Source organism: Leptosomus discolor, chromosome 14 (assembly GCF_034619465.1).
Source record: "Leptosomus discolor isolate bLepDis1 chromosome 14, bLepDis1.hap2, whole genome shotgun sequence".
NCBI lineage: Eukaryota > Metazoa > Chordata > Aves > Leptosomiformes > Leptosomidae > Leptosomus > Leptosomus discolor.
In genome coordinates, this window is record NC_141404.1 from 1342740 (window position 1) to 1365635 (window position 22896).

The following is a 22896-nucleotide window of genomic DNA, read 5'->3' on the forward strand; positions in this document are numbered from 1 at the left end:
TGGCAGCTTCAGAGGAAGTTTGAGCCACTTAATTTTGCTCTTGTGACCCTGATACTCTTGTCTTCTGGCGGTTATCAGACTCGTCTTTACTCAAACCCAAGGTTCCAGATCTTTAGAGGGGAGTTTCTTGCACTGACCTTCTGAGGGGGCAGACACCAAGAGAGTAGCTGCACACCGGTACTCCTCTTTTCGCCAGCTGAACAGCTGGCTCTGCGCAGCTACGCAGGTTAACTCAGGGGAAACCGTACACCAGAGATGGGCAAGGAGGCATGATGGGGTTTTGATGGTTTTTTTTCTTCTTCCAGGTCTCTGGCACAAATGCCATGTTTAGCTAGGCAGTAGGTTTGGAGGACTCAGAGGTCTAATTAAGACAGATTCATAGCTCCTTACTGAATTTAGCTCCATGTGAGGGTAGGACAGAGCAATTGCACAGCGGGGATGAAAAATATTCCAAAACTCCACGTAACAACAGCGCGAAAGCAGAAGGCAAACCCCGGCAGCCGCAGGCACCGAACGCAGCAGGCTCACTGCCCCCGCCTCCAAGGAGCAGAACGGCTCAGAGACGAGGCTGCTTCCCGATCCAGGCAGCAGGCAGCCGCCGGGGGAAACCACCGAGCGGCAAACCCTGCAGGCCCCGGTTAGAGCTTCGACGGAAAGGCGAGAAAACGAGACGTGCCCTTCTGGTCTCCTGCATCTGCAGAGAGAAAGGGTCAACACCAATGCGGCCACAGCTCACACACGCCTCTTCATGGAAGAGGGGTACAGATAAGCCAAAGCATCTAAAACATGCAGGCATAAGCACACCATTGATATTGTTATCTAGGAAGCAAAGGTTATGAGCTCCTTTCATAACTGCACAGTCCATCCCTTCCCTTTGGGGCAGGGAGTTTACACGAACACTTGGCAAAGCTCAAGCAAAGCATTAACCAAATACTGTACTTGTGTGTCTTGTCCTTTAAGAAATCAGCTCAACAGAACAGCAGGTAGCCTGTAGCTACCAGTGACTAAAATCAGTGACAGAGGGCAGTGAAGGAAAGGCCGTTCCTTTTTACTACTTCTGAAATTATGACTGTCACTTCTAAGAACTGTTTACATTTTCTGGTATCTCAATCATCTCCTTCCCTACGTCACCAGTCCAAGCCCACATCAACTATTTCCAAAGCCAGGTATTCTTCCGCTACAGAAAGTCACATACGGTATGAGAACGTTGCTTATGCCTGCAACTGCTTTAAAAAATACTCTTGGTGAGGCATTTGGTGAGAGCGGGGAAAAGGTAGTCACTAAGCCAGACATAAACAGGTAATTTCTAATGAGCGAGACACTCGGCAAATTATAAATACTAAACATTTATTATTTTTCTCATAGGAAGGTTGCAAGACTCAATTTCAAACAGTAGGGTAAGTTCTTTCATTGCTGTTGGGATTTTGTTTTGTTTCTTTTAAGGGGAAAGAAAGGATGAGAAACTGGTGCAAGGATACTACCAGAAGCAGGTCAAATTTAGATTAATTTCTTTCTTACCTTCACCATCCCAGTGCTGAACAGCCAAGCTAAGCCCTTCCCAGTTAAACGAAGTCTACTGTAACATCACCCAGTTTCCCGAACATCACTGAACAAGAATCATGGCTCCCCTTCTTCTTTCACCCTTCCCCTGCAAGAACATAGCTCGTCTAGTGACAGCCTTGTAGCAGCAGTGACGCCTGGAGACGGCTAACACGGTGACACTTCATAAACCCCAAACCTCAACAGAACGGAAATGGACAAAATTCAACCTTCCTGATCAGCCGTGCACAGTGCAGAGACATCCACAACGCAGCTCACCAGCGTTGTCCTTCCAGCTTCCTGGCACAAATACACGTCACACAGACACAAAAAGACGAACGAGGAAAATCATATAATCCAAGAACACTTTACTTTCAGTTTTAAACTAAGGAAGGCAAGCTTTTAAACAGGAATTACTGACATCTTACGGAAGTCCGTCATTATGTATCTGGGAACGGGAGGCAACTCTCGCCTCGTCACGATTGCTCACAATGGGCACACAAGATTGGTTAAAACTACCAAAAGCCACCAGGACAGTCGCCATCAGCAGCGCCCACCGCCGTCTGTACCGGCGCCGCTCTCGCAGACGCGCAGACCGAAGCTGGCACATGCAAAGTCCCATCGCTGCGGCGACCTCGTCTCAAGCAGAAGGCAGTTGCTGCGGCTTCTGGGCCCACGGCTTCCCTCCGGCAAATACCCTAGAACGTGATGTTTGCGAGACCTGTTGGAAAAGAAAGGGGGTTGGGGGGAGAAACAAGTGTTTATTCTTATACTACCTGTACTTCACTACTGCTAGGGCAGGTAGACACAGGAAGAAGCTTTGAGAATTATTTTTATTTGAGGTTTGGTTTGGTTTTTTTTTTTTAAACTTAAATGTAAAGGATTTGGTGGGAAGAAAGGAAATTAGGAAACAGGTTGATCTGTACTTTTTTAACCCTTTTCTGACTGTGATGCAAATTAATTTGAAGAAGCCAATCTGAAGGAGCACTGAAGTTACTCATGGCAGAAGGAACAACACAGAGGGTGCTGCTGAACCTAAGGGTCTGCCCGTGAAATGAAACCAGAAAGCTGGGAAAAGCACCATTAATGAGGGCAGTAAATGCACACTGAAGAAAGAACTGCTTTAGATTAAGGCCCATCCATGCCTCAGACATTTGGTTTTCGCCTTCGAGACGTGTCTTTTTTGACTTCTAAGATAAGCTGCATCACTTAACCTCAGTACCCAAAACTGTCCTAAATACTTCACTAATCACAGCAAAGCCTAACGCTGGATACCCCAGGAATACTGGCTACTAGGAACAGGTGAACTTTTTGGCCTTAGCTCCTCTAGAAATAAGTTCTGTACTAAGTCATCGCTTTTTAGCCACAGGAAATCATATGGAAAATGTGCATTTCTGCAGCTCAAAACTGTCGAAGCTGTAGGATCAGGTCAGCAGCCACCACAAGCTAGCATCTCTGTTACAGCAGCAGCAGCAGGGTACTGAAGATCGAGTTTTAACAGCTCTATCAGACGCTTTGCTACCCAGTCTGGCTGCACAACCTCAGCAGAGGTTACATCTATTCACATTTGCTATGGAACAGCAAATAAAATTTGTTCTTGCATACTGCTTTGTCAGGAGCAAAGAAAGGACAGAGAAGGAGAAGGGGAGGAAAAAGAGATAAACTGGAGGGCAGAGAAGTTTTCTGGAAAGACTAAAGGCCCTGAAATTGCAGACAGAATCAGAGATACGCTGCGTCCTCAACTGAGCTGTCCTTCTAATTGGGAAAAATAATGGCTGTAAACATCCATCCTCCACCCGAACCACAATTGTTTTGATTTCATTATTTCCTAAGCAGCAGCAACACACATAACGCTACATAAAGCATAAATCAAGTCTCTCTGTTTCAAAGAAATTCCAGTCTAGGAGAGACAGAATTTTAAGACCAGAAGGAACATTTAAGAGTTAACTTCAGAGGGAATTTTCTCCCCCCCAGGAGAAAGCAGCGTGGAAAACTTAAGTCTCAGATGGATGTAAATGGGGACGGTGCAGAAGAAGACTGGGCTAAGTAATACACATTTATTTTTATGTTGTCAGGACACTGTGATTTCATATACAGTGTGCCCATATGGCACTTCGATGCATAGGATTTGTAAACCTTTCAATTAGCACTGATAGTAGAAAGGAGGCAGTTATTTAAAGTAACCCATACGGCATCTTTCCGTGTAAAAATTCTAACTCCCCGGTACTGGACAGGCTTCCTGTTGGGCAACTCGGGTGCCCAGACAAACCCCCAAAAGGCTGTGGAGAACCAGGCACGAGACACCACCTGGGAGGTGTTCACAGCCCCAACAGGACAGAGAAGCAGACCCCACCCCTGCGCCAGGATGCTTCCATCATTCACCATGGGTGTACATAGTCCCCGTCTTCCCCCATAAGGTTTCAACGTGGAGGGTCGCCTCCGAGATGCTGGGGAACATTACCCAGATTACTGCTGTCCTTCGAAGCCCAGCAGATGCAGTAGTGCTGCATTAGTTGTTCAAACAGTTCCTTTTCATCGAGGAATTCAAGTCCTTCTATTCTGTAGGAATACAATAAAAATCGTGATTCAAGCTGGAGCCTCAGTACAGTTTTTAACACAGTCTTCTACACCCCACAGCAGTGAAAACCGTGGCCAACAAGGCAGTCAACCTTCCAGTAAATTAATACAGGTCTTTGTCCATGATGAAGATACCACGCTGCTCCTAGCCTTTGCTGTCAACGTATGAGACAAGTGACCCACAGGATGTTTTCAACTTCTCATTCCTGGAATTTCATAAACTGAATTACTCCTCATAAATACCAGTATTTCTCTTCTAACCCCTTCGCTGCACGTATCTGGTCTTGCCGGATTTAAGCAGACACAACAGTACAGCCTAATGGAAGGAGATTTATCTTTACCAAAGGATTACAGTGAACAGTTGAAGACAGTACATTCTCCAGACAATCACAACAAGTCCATATTATCTCTTGGAAGAGTGATGGGTACACCAGTGCAGCTTCTAACAACTCTCCCACATGAGCTCATGATGAAGCACAAACCAAATGGTACATAAAAGATCTGAGGATTTGTTTCCTAAAATGGTTCCTACCTAGGATTCCTAAAGTAAGATCTTTGAGTGTCTTCCTCCAAACAAATCTGAGAACTTCTCCCAAGCTGTGCTCGCTTTAAAAAAAAGTTTAACCTGGCACATTCCCCTCTCTCACTCTAGATCACCCGAATATCAGAGTGTTTATTTTCCATGCTAAATATTTGGAAGGGCTGCTGCGAGGATCAAAAGAGGCAGAGGGGCAAAAGTTCCTAAACACACTCACAGATGTGCACGTGCTGCAGAAAAATACTTTTGTTAAGATTTTTATAACTAGAAAGAATTATTTGCCTCATTAATACCGAAGGACAGAGTCTACGTAACCTATTTCTTGGCATTTGGGAACAGGTGGAAGGAGCCAAACAGATCTAAGGTAGTCAAAAACGCTGCAAAAAAAGTACAAGCTACGTCTCTCCACAAGTGCCATATGGCACAGCCACACAGTCATCGTTCCTGTTTAAACAACTGTCAGGGGCTGCGGCAGGGCTGACCACTCAGGAATGACAGATGCTCCCTATTAACCCCTCTCCCCTCCCAGAAGGGAGAGACAGAGTAAGGGAGAGACTTAGGGGTTAGAAAAGAAAACTACAACAGCTTTAATGAAACAGTAAAAGATAATAATGGTAGAAAGGAAATACTGAAATGCACACAAATATATACAAGCCCAATATTGAACCCAGGCCCCCTGATGACGATACCTCCCCACTGACGCTGCAGGGCTGGCGCTGGGGAGGTCCCAGGCTGGACTCAGCAGCAGATGGGAACTGGATTCAGGAACGCAGGGATCGACTGACAGAGCCCTCCTCGGACACCGGCCACGGGAGAGGGCTTAACCCTTGTGATCCCCCAGCTTTATACTGACTGTGACGTCCAGGGGATGCAATACTCAGTTGGTCGGGTTTGGGTCACCTGCCCAGTTTGCCCCTCCCCACACGTGTGACCTTTTCGCTCACTTAGGGCACCCCACCATGGCGCCCAAGACTTAGCAGTGACCTTGGTTTTGATAGGAGCAAGTGTAAGCAAAAGCCTTTCTGCATGCCATGCCTCGGTACTAACTCTAAACACCAAGCTCTATCACTACGAGATGCAGCCACTGTCTGGAAAAACGTGCTGTCGACTTCAGAAAGTGCAGTCAGTTAGGAGAGACCGAGCTGAAAAGCAAAATCACTGAGCAGAATTAGCTCTGTTCTAGCTCAAACCAGGACAACCACCCATGACTTTCAGACTCACCTGTTCAGTTCCATGGTTTGAGAAATCCCCACATGTGAATACTTGTTTTGACCAAGGTAACTTGTTCAGCTCATTCAAACTATAGTTAATGAATGACTCATAGCAATTCACACTTCATATTATATACCCAAGAAGTCACTCATCAGAAAGTTTTCCCCCTTCTAGCTTTTCTTTAATGCAAAAAATTTAACAAAATCCATGCAGATTATTGACTGTTGTAACAGCCTTTAGTTACACCTCTGTGTACTGAGCTCTGTCTACAGACCCAGCAGTCCAGCTCATGAAGCCGGCACGAATGGCAGATGCATCCATCTGTTGGACACACCTCTCCTCTCTCTCCCTCCTTGCTCGCATAGTACAACAGGTCACAGCACTAAATTACTGTCCTGCCTTGGTTCTTTACCTAAATAAGCTGCCAAGAAGAAAGGAGGGAAGACCAGAACCGGCCATTTTCCACCCACTTGTAGTAAAAAAGCAAATGGGTAAGTAACCTTACCTAGGCCTACAAGACTGGAGCAAACACCTGGATGTCATCTCCCTTGGGGACATGAAAAGTGGCTGCCTGTTCCGAGTGTATTTGAGGACTCCACCCATCTAGTGTTGTGGAGGCTGGATGTTCGCAAGGACTGTACTGAACAGGGCGCTGTAAAAACTCCACACAGCACTTCTGTAGCACCTTTCATCTGCAAATCTCTGTCATGAGATGCTTTATATCGCACCCAAACAACAGACCACCACTGCCAGGCTACTCCTGGCAGCAATAACCCTCTGGATCACTAATGTTGCTCCAGGCATTATCCTTAAGGCTCTGCAGAGCTTCAGACTCAGACACGTTCCATCCACCCAGCTAGCACCCACACGCAGCCTCCTCTCTCTTATACCGGGGATCACATGCTACATATTGACGTGAACTACCATGGAAGTGGCATCTGAAGACGACTTTCGGCCGCAAGCAAGCGATCAGTAATACCTTTTGATGTCAGCCTCTGGCAAAAAGCTGTACACTTTCATCATATCAATGGCACGTGCAGTTTCCCAGCCATTTAACAGCAATCGTTCCCTCTGTAAAATAAACAAGCAGCACAGTTTTCAGAGGACTTGAGGAAAAATACCAGGTAACAGTTTTTCCCCCCCGAAGGATTTTGTAGGCCATCTGTCTGACCTGCCCTTCGAAGAGCTCTTATACTCTTTTCTAAGCATCTGCTGCTAACCTCTGCGCAGAGAGGACAGTGATGGAGCTGCGCGCTGATCTACGGCAGTTTTTGTACAACTACCAAAACGAAGCGACATCGAGCAACCACGGCACTGATACCAGGGAACCACTGTAACAGTGCCCCACCCTAAACCCGCTTTGGTCACTGCCCTGAGCCTGACAGGGCACACACAGGGACAGACCTTGCAGCAGGTTAAGTTTGATATCAAACACACCCAGAGCTCTGCGACCCTTTTACCTGAGAGTCTAAGGATCTGCAGACTTCCACTCCAGCCAGGTTACACTGTCGTCTCTGCAAGTTCTCAATCATGATCTGTCCAAACCGGTCCGTCATATTCACCTCAGGTAGAGAAGGAGACAAAAGTGTTCCCCCTTCCGAAAAGAACGTCATCGCAGTGAAAAGCAGTAACTTGGTTAAACTCTCGAGTGGTCTATGTCATAAAACGTACAGGGCAGCACTACAGGAAGTTTCACAGCCTTACACCAGGTCTCACCCCGCTGCCACAACCTCCTCAGCTACCTCGTGTTCGCAGCTGCCTGCTAGTTTAACGGTGACAATGCTGCTGCCTTTACAGACACGGGGACCGGGCACTGAAAACTGACTCTGCTTTAAGTTCTTGGCAACGTGGTTCAGCTCTCTAGCAGTGATTTACAGCTTGGAAGATCCTGCTGCTAATTCCTGGAGCCACCTAGTTCCCCCGAGGCAGCATTTTACTTCCATACAGAGAAGCTGAGTTCGGGCTGATAGGATTTTTGCTCCACTTTGCCAAAGAACACAGAGAGGGAATTACGTAACGTTATACGCTCATTTCCAACATTCACCATCATTTCTTTTTCCTCTGTCTTATCTAAACCAATATTCTACGGTTTTCTCCACATATGGATTAAGTCTCAGTTATTTTGGTTCAACATAGCCCAGAAATTGGCTTTCAGAATAGCTGTATGTTCTTTGCAACGAGCTAACAGATCTACAAGATAAAACACATTATTCTAAAGAAATTCAGCAGAAACTGCTGTCTATACGAAAGGATATGGCCAACTCCTAGTTTACAAGCAGAACTCCCGCTTTCGAGAGCAATTTTTATGACAATAACGCAGGTCTTAAAATGCCATTTTTGTTTTACCTGCTCATAATTTATAAACATCACCACTGGAAAAGTGCTTGCTGCCCACTTTAAAAGATTTGCAGATTGCTGTGGTGTCATGTAAACCAGCACACACTCCGCTACCAGAAGCGTTGGCAAACTTTAAAACAAAAAAAACAAGAGAACTATTTCTAGCAAAGAACAAGAAAAATCTATAAAGAATTATTAGCAAGCAAGTCATTTCGTGTCCCCAAAGTTTCTTAAAAGAGCTACCCTTTTAATGAACTTTTTTATTTACCCTTTTAATGAATGAAATCACTTCATCAGGTTGACTAGAACGGGGTTTTCTGACAGTCAACGAATTAACCGCGGGGTCACCCATGGTTACAAGGCAGAGGCATTAGGAAACAATCCCCCCTAAGTCAGCCACACTACGAAGACAGAAGAATGTGTGTTCTCTAAGTCTTCTCTGAACTGTGACAGCATGAACTGAAAGTACACATCAAAATTCATTTTGCAGAAGAATTGTACCTTGTATACACAATCCGCACTCTTTTAGAGATCAGTAAAATACAAATTGGAAAAAAAAAACCCTTTTCTCTCTAAAAAAGTTCTTAAAATAATTTTAATTAGACAAATCTGTTCAATATCTGCAAAATAAGCTTCACATATTATTACCTAACAAAATTCAGTCTCTAGTTCGCACATTGCCTCTTCCTCCTCCATTTACAAAAAAACCCCAAAAAATAGACATCTACACAAGTAATGTTCCTTAGAATTACAGAGTTTTCTTTTAATTGCTAGAATGAACAGGAAAAGTCACTAGAAGCAGGAGAAATTCCACAAGGAGCAGCAATGTAGGCAAGCAAGGCAAGATTTCAAAAGATGGAAGTGTAAAAATTTAAATGGCAATTTGATGCATTCTGCTTACCCATATGCTCTCTCCCACCCAGCCAGATAGCCGCTATAAATATATCTCATATTTGAAAGGTATGTCCATCATCCACTCTGAAAACTTAAATCCTGCCCCCTCCAGAAGCCTAACGCTTGAACAATCAAATCCCAGCGATTAGCTTCCGGAGGGAAGTTCTCAAAGGACTCCATGGCAATCGCTTGACCAGAAGGTCTAGGGAACAATAGGGGGTTTAAGTGGAGGCAATAGAAAATAATTACCAAGATAAAACTCTGAAATAATTGAACATTTGACAGCATTGTTCTTCATTTTACCAGCTAAGCTCTTAGAAATCTGGGCTCCTGCAGCCCTTCCAATAGGGGTGGCAGATGTTCACTGATCTAGGTACTGCCCGTCAGCCAGCAATAAAACTAAATGCAACCGAACCAACTCTTTAAAAAGGCAATTTATGACATTTTGACACATTTCTAGTTTAGAGACTCCCCTTGAATAACATCTGATTCTATCAATAAAATTTCAACCAATTCAAGTAAGGAGTAACTCTTAGAAATCTCTAAAGGAGTTAAATTCATGAAGCAGAGAAAGAAAACTCGTATGAACTCTGAGGCAGAAAATGGCTGCTGCGGGAACTCATCCCCTCCAGGGCAAGCGACGGGGGAAAGCGAGAAGGAATCAGAGCTGCCTGCCCTGCACCAAGGGCTTTACTCCTGCCAAAGGATCACACCCCCCGAAGAGCAGCAGCCACCAGAAGCACATGCACAGAAAGCCATACTTCATTCTCCCCAGCGTGCTGAGAACCAGCAGCAAATAGTTCCAGAGTGTTTGATCTTCTCAGGAAGGACAGAACGGCAGTTTGCAGAACAGACTATGCCAGGAACAACCTTGCCTCAGACTCGGCCACGGCAACGCCAGCCTGCTCGGCTCAGGGAGGCTGCAGGAGGTGTCTGAACAATTCCTTCTGCTCAAAGGGCTCCGGCAAAGGTAACCATGGAAATCGCATAATAAGCCCTGGGTGCAGATACTGTGTGCCCGAGCCTGACTTTACTCTCACCAGCACGCTTCCACAAGCCCTCATTAAAAATAAAGAAATCTTACTGTATATCCAGGTTATGTTTCTTTAGCTTTTCCTCCAGATCTGATGAGAAACGGAGATCTGCTCCTACTATGGAATATCGACTGGAGTCTAGGCTGTGAGAATCTGCAAGTTTAAAATTTTGAGAGACTATTGGTTACAAATAAGAGGGATGAAATCAAAAAATACAATACAGGAACATACGAATTTGAAGGCAAAGTTCGCTCTGTTATACCTAGCAAATAACAGTAAACTCTTCTTTTTAAAACATTAATTTCCCTTAAACCTGATTGTTTCGGTTAACTGGCGGTGATAAATTAGCATCAGACTCTGCAATAAGCATACTCTCTCACTCTGCAGCCACTCTAATGCAGATAGGCCATCCCATCCGTTACCATGGTTTCAAGGAATGCAGAGAGAAGAGAAAAGTGAATATTAAGGCAGGGTTTTTTGTTTTGTTTGTAGAGTCTTTTTAGATGACCCAACGTATGTACATAAGGAACTAGATTAAAAAAAACGTACATCAATTTCTGAAAAACTAAGTGAAGAGTAACAATGTTCCAAATATTAACAATAGATACAGATACAGAAACTAACACTACATATAGCTATGTAATACATATGGGTATCAGACACAGATTTGGGGGCCAAAAAAAAGTTATCATTTAGCCTTTTTGTATGATTTAGCGATGGCATTTAAGTGTAGAGTCAAATTAGAAAAGGTATTCTGAGAACCAAACATTCACCCTGGGACACCACAGGCAGCAAGCTCCTGTAAATGCTTTCCAACACGAAGCAGGAACTAGCACTGGAGTCAAAAGACGCTTCGCCGTACCAGCAAAACTGCGAGGAAGCCAGCAGCAACCTGGGCATCTCGCGATCAGGGCTTCTGACAACCAGTTGCAACCAACTCAACCAGATGAGCCCAGTCCCCGCTTTACATTTAAAGTCGGCAAGTTCTGCGGGAATATATCAGATTGCTCTTCCGTGCTTCAGCTTTACCAGAGCGAAGTCATTAGGACGGAATAGCACATCATTTCCCCCTCTTTACCACACGAGAGCAAGCAGCAAGGCCAGCTAGCCAGTGACAAACCCCCAGAGCAGGGCTTCACAGCGGTCTCGTGACAGCCAGTCCGTATCTGTCTGCAGCAGCCGGCTCTGGCACAGCTCCGTTTGGGATCCTGCACTACGGGAGCAGACGTCAAGAGGCAGGTGAAGAGAGAAACAGAAGCCAAGTGGCTGAAGAGAAGGCGTTTTCTGCTTCAGGAGAGGGGAAAAAAATAAATGGGGGGTTGGAGGGGGGGGGGAAGGTGACTTATTGAATCAAGCAGCGCTTCAGACATTCTGGAAGATGTCCCTCCTTTTAGTTCTCAAGTGACCAACTGTTTGAAAATGGCGCTGGCAAGCGACAATAGCTGTCCTTCCCGCAGCGCTTCTGAAGAGATACGGAAACCAGAGCGGTTCACGCGGAGTTGTGCGGCAAATGATTCAACATTTTGAGTCAAGGCTTTTTTCCATGTGCATGTTCTGTAATAGCTTTACTACTTCCCACACCCTTCTATTTAAGTTATTATATCAAGGCCATGATAATGGCATCAAAAAAAGCCACACAAAAAACCCCTACCACACACAGGGAAGTATCTCTGTAGTGATTGGTTTGCTGTCCGGAGATACAGCACAGTAAGCGTCAGTCACCATAATTAGTAGGAAATTAATGCAATCTTCTTGTCCAGCTTCATTGACTTGGACATGTGAGTATGCTAATTATAACCAGAAATAACCTACAAACATTTTTAAGTGCTCCAGTAACAGAAGCAGTACAAACACTTCAGAGGTGGAAGTAAATGTCTCTCGCTCACACCATTTGATTCAAGCATTTTTATCACTGAAGAACAGGAAAGAGCAAAGCCTCTCAAACTCTAGGTTAGAAAAACTGTCCTTCAAAATAACTCAGATTTCAGCAATCAAAATACTAAAATTGTTTTTAATAAGCCAGTATAGACCTGAACAAACCCCACAGAACTTCTGTTATGGCCGACACGGTGGGAGCGGGGATGGCCAAAGGAAGCGACCTGGCCGATCCTCCGCGCCGAGCTGCGCGGCCCCGCAGGCGGCTGGAGATGGAGGCTGTGGACAAGTGAAACCCAACTCCCGTACAGCCAGAGCCTGGTTATTCCAAGTTAACTACTTTAACAAACACCAGACTAGAACAGGTTTCTTCAAGAGTGATTTGCTTCAGCGGAAATAGTCTTTAAACCTTAAAGCCAAGTACGTTTAATGCCTCAACACAGGACTCCTTGCAGCAGAAACCTTTAAAAGGCCAAGAAAGCTGGTGAGGAATGAATCGTCCTCCTCTCTTCAAAAGCCTTTTACTCCAGCTGCAACCACTTTACTTCCATCTCCAGTATCCAGGCTGCCTGGTTCTCCTTCTCTGGTCCATTCAAACAGAATGTACTTGCTCCTCCACACATTTTCCTGCCAGCTCCCCTCAGCTCTCCATTGATGGCTGTTGGCAAACACAACCACAGATAGTACCGAGGCAGAGCTGCACACTCCTTATATGCAAGCTGATACAATTGCTAAAAATTGTGCATTTTAAACCTATCTGAAAGCACTTCATTAATATCTCCATAACTCATATATTTCAACATTTATGATCCAGGCTTTCATCTTGAAGGAAATCTTTGGGAAAAAATACGAAATTTACACTAGTCGACTTTAAAATGCAAAAAGAGAGGCAAAAGGAAAAAAAAGTAAGAGGGAAGAGTTTAAGCTAAGCCTCTTCCAAACTTCCTGGTAAGATTTTCTGCTGGCTTCCACCTTTCACCTATACACGGCATTAAAAAAAAACTTTATAGATGAAGTCATAGGGATGAAGAGCTCATACTTAACTAGGCAAACAACCTCAAGATTTTAAAATCTGACTGACAACTGCTCCATCACTTCACACTCGGATAGCAGTCACTCACTGATTGCGAGGCAATGGCAGCTGATGATAGCTGGAATTGCCGTTGTTCCCAGCCTGGAGGAACACAGCGTGCTGCTAGTTCATGGTATGGCACCAATCCCTACTTTATTGCAGAGTTTCATGCTCCAAGTATGAAAATGTGCAAATATGCTGCCACCCTGACCGAGCAGCATTGGCGCAAACGTGTTTCACACTATCTGCCTATCTACAGAGCAGCCGAAACAGAAAAAGCAAGTTTCAGCTTGGTAGCAGAGTCACACGGGCTCCCCTGATTTCTTCTCATAAACAAGAAGTTTCTTTTAACTGAATCAATTTTTTTTGTTCTCTAAAACCCTACTCTTTTTTTTTTTTTTCTTGCTGTAACCTCACTCTCCCGAAGGCGTCTGCCACAGTGACCCCCCACAGACGACAGCCCCGCACGCTCCATCAGATCTCTGCCCTGCCAGAAGCCCTGCCGCCTTCCCTCCTGGCCGGGCCGCTGCCACCACCCACGCTGCGCTAACACTCCAGTCAGTGGCAGTTTTCAAATAAATAGGGCCACCTTGTTGTGACTCAGGCCAGCTGCCCTAATGCTGGCATCGCCAGCGACATTTCATTGCTTAATCCATCGAAAATCCCATGTTCCAAGCACTAATCCAGGTGCCAACACTGCACACCGGTTTTTAGCAAAGTTGTTTGGTCACGATGTTCTTCCCTACAGCACAGAGCTCCCTTCTGGTTTTCTTTGTGATGCTCACACTCAGCACATTCAGTTACGTACAAAGTTTCTCTCTTGTACTTGTCTGACACGAAGGTTTGAGAAATAGCAGATTCAGATTTCCTTTGAGAAATACAAGGGAGGGATGGTGAAGGAGAGACAGAAAAGGAGGCCCACCACTCCAGCCCACCCCACGTACCCAACGCAGACTCTCTCAGCCGAGGTGCACGCTTCTGTTCCCCAGGCAATGGGGAACATAACGCAACGGAGAACATTTTGCTCAATCGTACCGCTTGTATGTATATTTTCTGTGACTTTTGGCACAGGAGTAACAATAGAAGTGGTTCAAATTTAGACACATTAGACGGTACTTAGACACTGCAGCAACTGAATAGTAGCAGGAGCTGCTCATGGTTGCATTTTGACCTCGCTACAACAGAATTCTTCTTCGCAGAAACATGCTACCAGCAAGTAAATGCTCCGTTTATGTGGTCCTCAGGCACCTGCTACCTCAATCCGTCTGCTGAAGCAGCGTTACAGAACCCCAGGCGCACAAGCACAGCGTTTCCTCTGCTACAAGAGTTCAGAGTTTTCTTTCCTTGCTCTCAGATTAGTGAAACCATTTCCTGGAAGTCTTCCAAGAGGCAGCATGCAGGATACTATTGACTCAAATTAATTTCATCGGGATTTTCATCCTAAGGTACCTTCAGCAGCTTTACAAACAACCAGCCCATCCAACCTGGTCAGGCTCACAGGCACGATACAGTATTGGTCTCATTCAGGTTGTTTCTCAACTACAGCATCAGAACAGGGTACGTGTCAGAACACGAAGAAACGTAGTTTGTCTTGCAAGCGCAGGATCACCCCCAACGCAAGGCACGCAAGGCACCAAGACAGCAACACCCCTGATGTCTGCACTGGGCCACAAGCAAGTTTGAAAAAGTTGGGAAAAAGCAGCTGAAATAACCAGCCCCCAAAGCTGGACTAGACAGAGGCTGGAAGTGTACGAGTGGCACTGAAAGGTAATAGTCCATTGGAGTGTAATTTGCACTTGCAAGGTAGCAAAGGTGGAGGACTAACTTCCCAACACTGGGAACTGCATCATAAACCAGATACTGCCTCTGAACTTTGAAAACAATTTAACCTGGAATTGCCACAGCAATGTCAAACCACTGCACAGATTCTCTGCCTTCCCCCGAGATCGAACATTCCCCAGGAACCGCCAAAGCTGTTCAATGACAAGTGCCATCTTGCTGCTATTCGCGGGCAGAGGCCACAAATACCCACGCCTGAATGGCGAACCACGCTGTCACTGCTTTGGCTGACGGGCAAGGAGGAAGCAGATCACAGAGTCACAGAACTGTTGCCCTGACACTGACGAAGCTGCCTATTAGCACCAGCTTCGTGAAATGAAAACACTCAGTGCGAGAAGAAAAGCGGTGAGAGAACAAAAGTCACGTCAACTGATATTACAACAACTCAAAAATCAAATTGCAAAGCATCTAAACAAATCATTCCTGGTATTCATGGGACAGCAGTATGGAACAGCTTTGGGGAGGCGGGGGCAGGATGGGACAACCTCCCTCCCCAAGATTCTAAAATCCTGGGTCCATATCCCCACCCCAAAACCCACAAAAATGAGTAACATTTCCCTACCCGGAAATGCTGCTCCATTGTGCCCCACTACAACCCCTGCGACAGGCGGTATCCCCAGACCACTGCGCTAGCCTAACAGCTGTACCAGGACAGACCAAAGGTCCCCCCAGGGGGTATCCTGCCTCTCACAGATGCCAACAGCAGCTACCTAGGGAAAAGACAAAAAGAGGGCAAACACGTACTACTAATACTGGCATTTACCTTTTTCCTAGGAACCCTTAAATTTGATTTGGATTTCTGGACCACTGCTGAGCCAATGTTTTCATATATCTATCTATTATAATACCCAGAGCTCGCACGCAGGCAGCAACGATCAGCCAGCAGCCTATCATTTACATGTGAGGCACAAACTATTTTTTCCGCCCATGTGCATCACTTTATATTAATCCACATTGAATTTATCACCAAGTCACTAATTTCACAAGTTCTTTACCACTCTGAAGAGTTTGGACTTGCCAACAAGCTGCCACTTACTAATCACTCTATTTTCCCAATCATTTCTTAGTGTTGAACAACAACATATCCTTGAGCACAGATCTCCATCTCCCTCCATAATGAAAATTAACAACATATGCCTACCCTCCATCCCCAGCTCTTTATCCATATGAGAACCATTCCTTCCCCACACAACAACCGTGCAATTTGGCACGCTTTGGGAAGGGACACTGTCAAAACACATTTTTTAAATCCAAGAGCTATGCTAATCGGATGGCCTTTTCCAACACATCTGTTGACTCCTACAGAGAGCTCAAATCGGTTTGTGAGGCACAACCTACCTTTACAAAAGCCATGCCGACTCTTTCTCACCACATTATATTATTCCTCTGTTCCACTAACTCTCTGTTAGACTTGCTACCAACTTGCCCAGTAGAGACATCAGTCCTACTGGCTTGTAGTTCCCTGGATCTCTCCCAGAGCCCATTTGAGTCACAGCCACCACCTTCCAGTTCTCAGGCACTAAGACAGTTTTAAAAGGAGAGGGTACATACCAGTTAGTAGCTGAGTGAATTCATTGTCAAGTTCCTTTAGATCTGTAAGAAATCTCTATCCATCTGACTCTTTGATTTGTCTACTTAGTCCACAGCCTCTTCTGGTGACACTGCCATGTGAAGCAGTGCCACTAACATGTCCTTAAATGAGAGCTCCCACACGGATTTCACTCAAACTGACCTGTGGCCATCAAATGCCAGTTCAAACTGGGATTCCACAACAGACTTCCACCATCTCCGAATATCTGGGCATTATGCTACGTCTCAAAGACCCCAGTGTAGTTGAGCCTACACCAGCCTGGCTACAGTAAAATTGCTGCTCTAAGGTATTTCAAACCCAGCGCTGAGAAAGAACAAGAGAAACAGCTTTAGAGAAATAAGCCACTCCAATACATTCGAACAGTGATACATTAATTGCTGTTGACTGCTGTGACTTGCTAATTAGTAGCTTTTGATTACAATACACCCCTGCAACTTGATGGCTTTGCAGTTCTTTTCCCGTACTAGACGTACCTCCAGCTGTTCAGTAACACAAATACTATCAAACCCTCCTGACCGACCTTGCCTCAACACCTTTCGGACGGCGCCTACACCGCATCTCCCTGCCTGCAGGGGGTACGGTGTTACACGGTCTCCTGGCAGAACCACGGTGGCACTGGGGAGCCCTTTTTCTGAGACGGGGGCGCTGGGCTTTCATCTTTTGAGACCTGGAGGTACAAGGGAGAACTCTGCCATTCAAATGGCAACTACAAGGCTGGGGAGTCAAAACCCTCCCATGGGCAGCAACAAGACGTGCGTAACTCGCATAAACAGGCGCAGCCAAGGCAGCTCTGATCCAAGTCAAAGCGCTGAAAGAGCCTCGGGGCGAAACACCCACACCTCGCCGCCGGCAGGACGAGCACAGCTCCCCGCTCTCTCTGCTCCTCCTCGCTCTTTGGGGGGCCCTCGCAAGCGCGCCAGACCCTTCGCTGGAACGGCGCGTGTGACGCAATCCCACCAGGGAACAGCAAACGCTGCCGGCTCCGGCTCAGATCCGCTCACGCCAATCAGCTGGTGTCGTTGATGCGCATCGTTACTGCTCCTCCTAAAGAGTCCAAACCAGCTCCCATAGTGCAGTACCTGCGATTCGGGCAGTGAAAACCTCACCCAACGGAACTCGGGGGGTTTTCCCACATGTAAAGAGGTTTTTGACTTACAGCCCTGACACAAACCCAACGAGGCTGTAAGTCAAGGCACTACAACCATAAGCCAAGGCTCTACAACCATAAGCCAAGGCTCTACAACCACGTGACACCACCTGAACCTAATGTCCTCGTAATAACATAACGAACAGCACTGGCTCTGAGGGTGGGCTTTGCAGGCTGCCTTTCTTCTGTGAAGACTCCCCTAAATGTAGGCTTGTGCTCTTTATGAGACAGAAAAAGACAGAGGAAAACGCTCAATAGATATTTTAATCCCATATACGTGACCATCAGCAGCATTTTTTCCTTTTCTGTGACAGGGAAAAAAACATAACTTAAGCTACATGAGGGAGAGAAAGAAAAAACCCAACTTTCTGGCAGAATAAAACCACTTGAAGAGAAGACATTTCTAACATTACACAGAACAAATGGGCAGGAGTCTGTAAGAGAAGAAACAAGCCTCTTTTCCCTCCCAATTCTCTGTCCAAACAGCATTTCAAACATTAAAAGCCTTCCCACATAGCAGAACAAAATGATCAGAAAAGTTTTAAAAGTGCTGCAGTACATCACCGACTTATTTTTAAGATGACTCACCTATTAGAAGAGAGTCTCCTGAATGGGATTCCATAATTGGTTTTGACAGGGGAGGTTTTGATCTGTGGGAAGAAGGAAGAAGCATCTCTGAGCAGTTAAGCTTCTTTAACAGCGTGCTTACAATTTTCATTTTTTTAACATATATATATATGTGTGTGTGTGTGTGTGTGTGTGTGTGTTAAACAGACAAGAGAATACCTCTGCCCTCTACTGGAAATAAAAACGTTTGCAAGTTAGACTTAGTACTAAGTCACAGTTGAGTTTTATACCCAGTGACTCTTAACTTTTGAGGTAATCTTTCAAGAGAAAACCAGAAACTCTCTTCAAGCACCCTCCGTAAGCCTTGATGTATCCCTTCAAACAGCACAGTCACGTACCAGCGGCCGTACCTCCCTAACTGAACGTGCCAGTCTGGGAATTTAGCACTGTCTTCCAAAGTAAGAGAAGCCTTAATCGCCTCTAATCACGGCAAGGCTTCCCCTGCCCGTTACATCGCACGTAATTAAGTCTGCTCGCCTCCCTCAAGCTTCCACACAGCAACTTCTCCGGTTGGGAAGCGCGGCTGCACAGTCACGTGCGTGACCTGCCAGCGTAACGAAACCTTCACTCTAGATCCCAGAGCACGGCGAGTTCCTCAGAAGAGAGAGAACACAACTGCAGCCTGCAATTCCTGCTTACATTTGGTTTCACACAGCTGAACGAGAGCATCTCACTTACTTGATATTATGAATTTTTCTGGCAACTATCATTGGAAAATCCACCTCGAAGTATTTTGTAGGGAGAAGATTTTCATCCTGAGAATTGAAGCAAGAGTCTAGAATTAGGGACAGTGAAGTTTCACAGGCACATGACAAGATGATATCAATTAACCAGTTTTGGTTTAGCTTACACCAGCATTTGTAACAGTAGTATAACTTAATGTCCCACAGCTTAAAAAAACACAACCTAAACCCAACAAAAACAGTTGAGAGACATTAGAATATCCTCTAAGCATTATGGAAATTATTTCACATTTTATCTAATGCAGCAACCCTGGGCTGAAACATATATTCCAACAATATATTACCAGGCTCTAGAAGAGCACAGAACAGCAAACTACTACAACATTTACCATGATCTTCAGTATATTCTTCTAAGAGAGGAGGCAGGGACATTTTGCACAGGTTTACACAGAAAATGACCACATTCCGCGATTTGTCCTCAAACCAGCAGCCAGACTACAAGCACGTCAGTACTCCTCTGCTACAAAAAAGGGGAAAACCTCTTCATTTCACGTTGTCACTATCTGACACCTGATAGACAAGCTGTACCAAGTTTCTCCCCATGCAGCAATCCTTTTGTGACGGACACGTACTGCTCGTGCCAGCCTGCCCATCTCATGAATTGCTGCACAGGGCCTTAAACCAGCAGCGAGGACCCCACAGCGCTCTGTTAACTGGGTCCTGCCCTCTGCACGTTAGTTATTCCACACCTGCTCTTTACAAGGAGAAAGAACTGGAGTTACAGAGCCTGCTTTAGCTTTTAAAATCACTGTTACGGGAAAGTTCATCAAACTGCGTATTGACAAGAGTTTTCATAGGAATGCAGGTAAGTAAAAAGCTTCACATGTCAGAAAAAAAAAAATTATTTTTTCCCTTCCACTGACTGAAATTGTGTCCAAGCAAAATGGGACTGGCCTCCTTGGGCTTTCTTCCAGAAACCAATTTACAAATGCAAACACTAAGAAGATGACAAGATGACTTAGAGGTGTGTTCACGCAGAATGACGCTATCATATAATACCTGAATAATCTGAATTTTTGGGAATCACATACATGCACACAGACATACAAACTTACACATATAAAACTCACATTTATATAAATAACTCAGTAAGATTTAAATACAGCCTGTACAATCCTGTGCACTAGTACCTTATTGCTGTTTAATATAGGATAAAGAAGTGAAATATTACGGCTTAGAGGACAGCAAAGCGTGGAGTTCGAGCTCTATTCTCAAAGTCCACTAGAGGTCAGCTTCGTGTCACGCACTTTTCCGGAAAAGCCAAAACCCGGGCACTGAGGTTTAAAGGTCCCTCACCCAACTGTAGGCACCTGAGAAGGGAGGCAGAGCAGGCAGAGAGCCTGCTGTCCAGCCAGCCCCGCTGCACACCTCCGGGCTGCTCCGGAAGGCAGCACGGACCAGCCCTCGCCCAGGAGGGCTTCACACGGCCACACGAACCTTCGGCTCCAGCCAGGTTCGTTCCCCCCTGCTGTCGTTACCTTTAATCTCCAGAACAGGGTATCCATGCCAGCACCAAGGTTAACAATTTGACAGTTGCACTCGGTCCTCTTTAGAAAAGCTTTGATCAGATAACTGACTCCATGAACACGAGCATAATAGCCTGTTAAAAAAAATAGTTTGTTTTTAACTATTATTTTCATATAATACCGATGTTTAACACTCATTAAGATTTTTAGGTAGTCCATCTAAAACCCAGTGTTTCTTAGGAAGAATAACACTGTCTTTAAGACACCTTAGGGGTTTTGCTGGGGTTTTTTTTAATTACTAACAAGATCTGATGCACTGATAAAACAGGATTCATTGGCTAAATAGCAGTTTTAGTCAAGTTTCACCTCAAACTGAGCAGAACAATTCTAGCTGGTGTGCACACTTCTGCACAGACCAGAGGTGACGTACCCTGCCGGCCTGGGTCAAATCAACATTTTTGGTTGCTTTGTAGAGATTACCGCACGCCGAGACACAGAGACATTCCATTCAGAACACAGAAAGCAAAGGATAAGCGCTTTGGTTTAAAGAATAAAGTTTAAAGGATCCAGCATAGTGTGGAATCATTACTGTGAAGAAAACTTGTATCTTTCTTCTACCTATTTCCTACACTCTGTGATACCCAGGACAGGGAGGTTCTGTCAGGTGCTCTTCAAGACCAGTAAGAACCCGTTTCACTGGCTTCATTCACATCCACGTGCCAACTTGCCTCTGTTGATTTCAGGTGCTTTTCTTTCTTTGGATTGTCTCACAAAATACTGGATGTAAGGGTCCTTCCAGTAGCCAACACTGACAGCAAACCTGTCCCGCAGAGGGGGAAAAGAAAAAAAAAAAAGAATTATGAAATAAGACCACCAAGATTTACTTTAAAAGATACAAGGCTGAAAAGGTCACTCCCTGACCTGGGTGTGTGCATGCAGACATGGTTTAAAAAACCCATTAAATACACAAAACTCTTTCAATTAAGAGGTTATAGAAAGCCTAGTAAAAAACGTTGGCTCTTGCCATAATAAATGAGGATCTTTTTAATGGCCTCCGGACTATCTGATGAACCTCTGCAAGTGAAGACCCTAATCTCAAATATTTCCTCCTTGAGGATGCAGCAAACAGAGGAATTTTCTGTCTAAAGTTCCTCAGACCGCACACAAAGCACTTCACTTCTACACATCGTTATGCTACGAGCTGTTTGCACTTATTGCAGAGCTTCTACACACCACTTTAACGCAGACAACAGTGCTATTCTATTGGAATTGAACTTACTAGTTTTACCACTGGCTTGAAAAGGTAAACTCTCAAAACCAAATGCAACCACCTGACAATTTGCTGCTCCACCAATATTAAAAGGATAGCACAAAAAGTCAGCAATAACAGAAGTGAAATGCATGCCCGTGCACAACAGGGCAACAAAACTCATCACCCTCCCAGCACCCACCCTCCAGAGGAGGCAAAATAAAGAATTCTGAAAAATATCAAGATTTTTTTTCCCCCCGAGATGTCCAACTCTACTGAAATTTCTGACCCCCGCTATTGGAGAGTGTAATTCCAGCTGTCGCTGCGTGCTGTTTTATAACCAAACTCCAAGCTGAAAACCGGGCAGGTGCTCGGTAACAGGAGCAGGAAAGTTTACAGCAAACCCGAGGGCTAAAGCTGGGGGTCCAAGCGCAAAGCGCCTTCGGAGCAAACACCCACCCTTTCAAGGGAAACTCTGACGAGACTGGGGAGTTTATTCTCCCACGTACAGCTCAGCTCCCTACGCAGCTTTGCGGGCGTTTCCCCGGGCAGCCGCTCGGGGCCCCGGTGCAAAGGACACCGGCACCACCGGGCACGGCGGCACCCGAGAAATGAGGGGGTTCTCTCCCCCTCTCCTCCAGCCCGGCCTCCCAGGGACCAGTCGCCGCTTCGCTGCCTCTCCGCCCACTCTGCCCGCCCTCTCCAGCACCGCCCCGGGGTGCGGCCGCGGCCCGGTGCGGGGGGACGCCGGAGTGGCTCGGCCCGCCCCGCCGCCCTCCCCACGTCCAGGCACCGCTACCGTTTGCAGACGGACGCGTCCTCGCAGGTGCCCCGGACCGCCTCGTCCGCCTCGTCGAGGCCGGCGGCGGAGAGGGGGTCGCGGGCAGCGGCCGCCATGGAGGGCGCGAGGGCAGGGCCGCACCCGGGCAGCGCGGGAGGCTCGGCCGCCCGCCGCTGCCGCCACCACCCCTGCGGCCCGCCCCCCGCCGCCCCTCATTGGGCGGCTGCCGCAGGGCGGTCCGCCATAGCTCAACAGCGATTGGTCTAAGGCCTCGTCCATTCCCATTGAGGCCAATGAGAGAGCGCGGGCTGCACCGCCCCGCCCAGGAAAGGCGGCAGTACCGCAAGGGAAGCCGGGAGTTGTAGTCTGAGGGAC

At 46.1% G+C, this 22896-nt stretch overlaps 1 protein-coding gene across 1 annotated transcript; it reads right to left on the minus strand.

The window, feature by feature from the left end:
• Window positions 1–1896: 1896 nt before the first annotated feature.
• On the minus strand, window positions 1897–22637 carry LCMT1 (leucine carboxyl methyltransferase 1). Its single transcript, XM_086473078.1, has 11 exons — window positions 22540–22637; window positions 21220–21311; window positions 20504–20625; window positions 18961–19037; window positions 18244–18305; window positions 10182–10284; window positions 8213–8333; window positions 7327–7428; window positions 6846–6937; window positions 4001–4098; window positions 1897–2260 (listed from the first exon to the last, which is right to left on the minus strand). Exons 1-11 carry the CDS (start codon window positions 22635–22637, stop codon window positions 2238–2240), a joined length of 990 nt encoding a protein of 329 aa, XP_086329204.1. The 3' UTR covers window positions 1897–2237.
• Window positions 22638–22896: the final 259 nt, after the last annotated feature.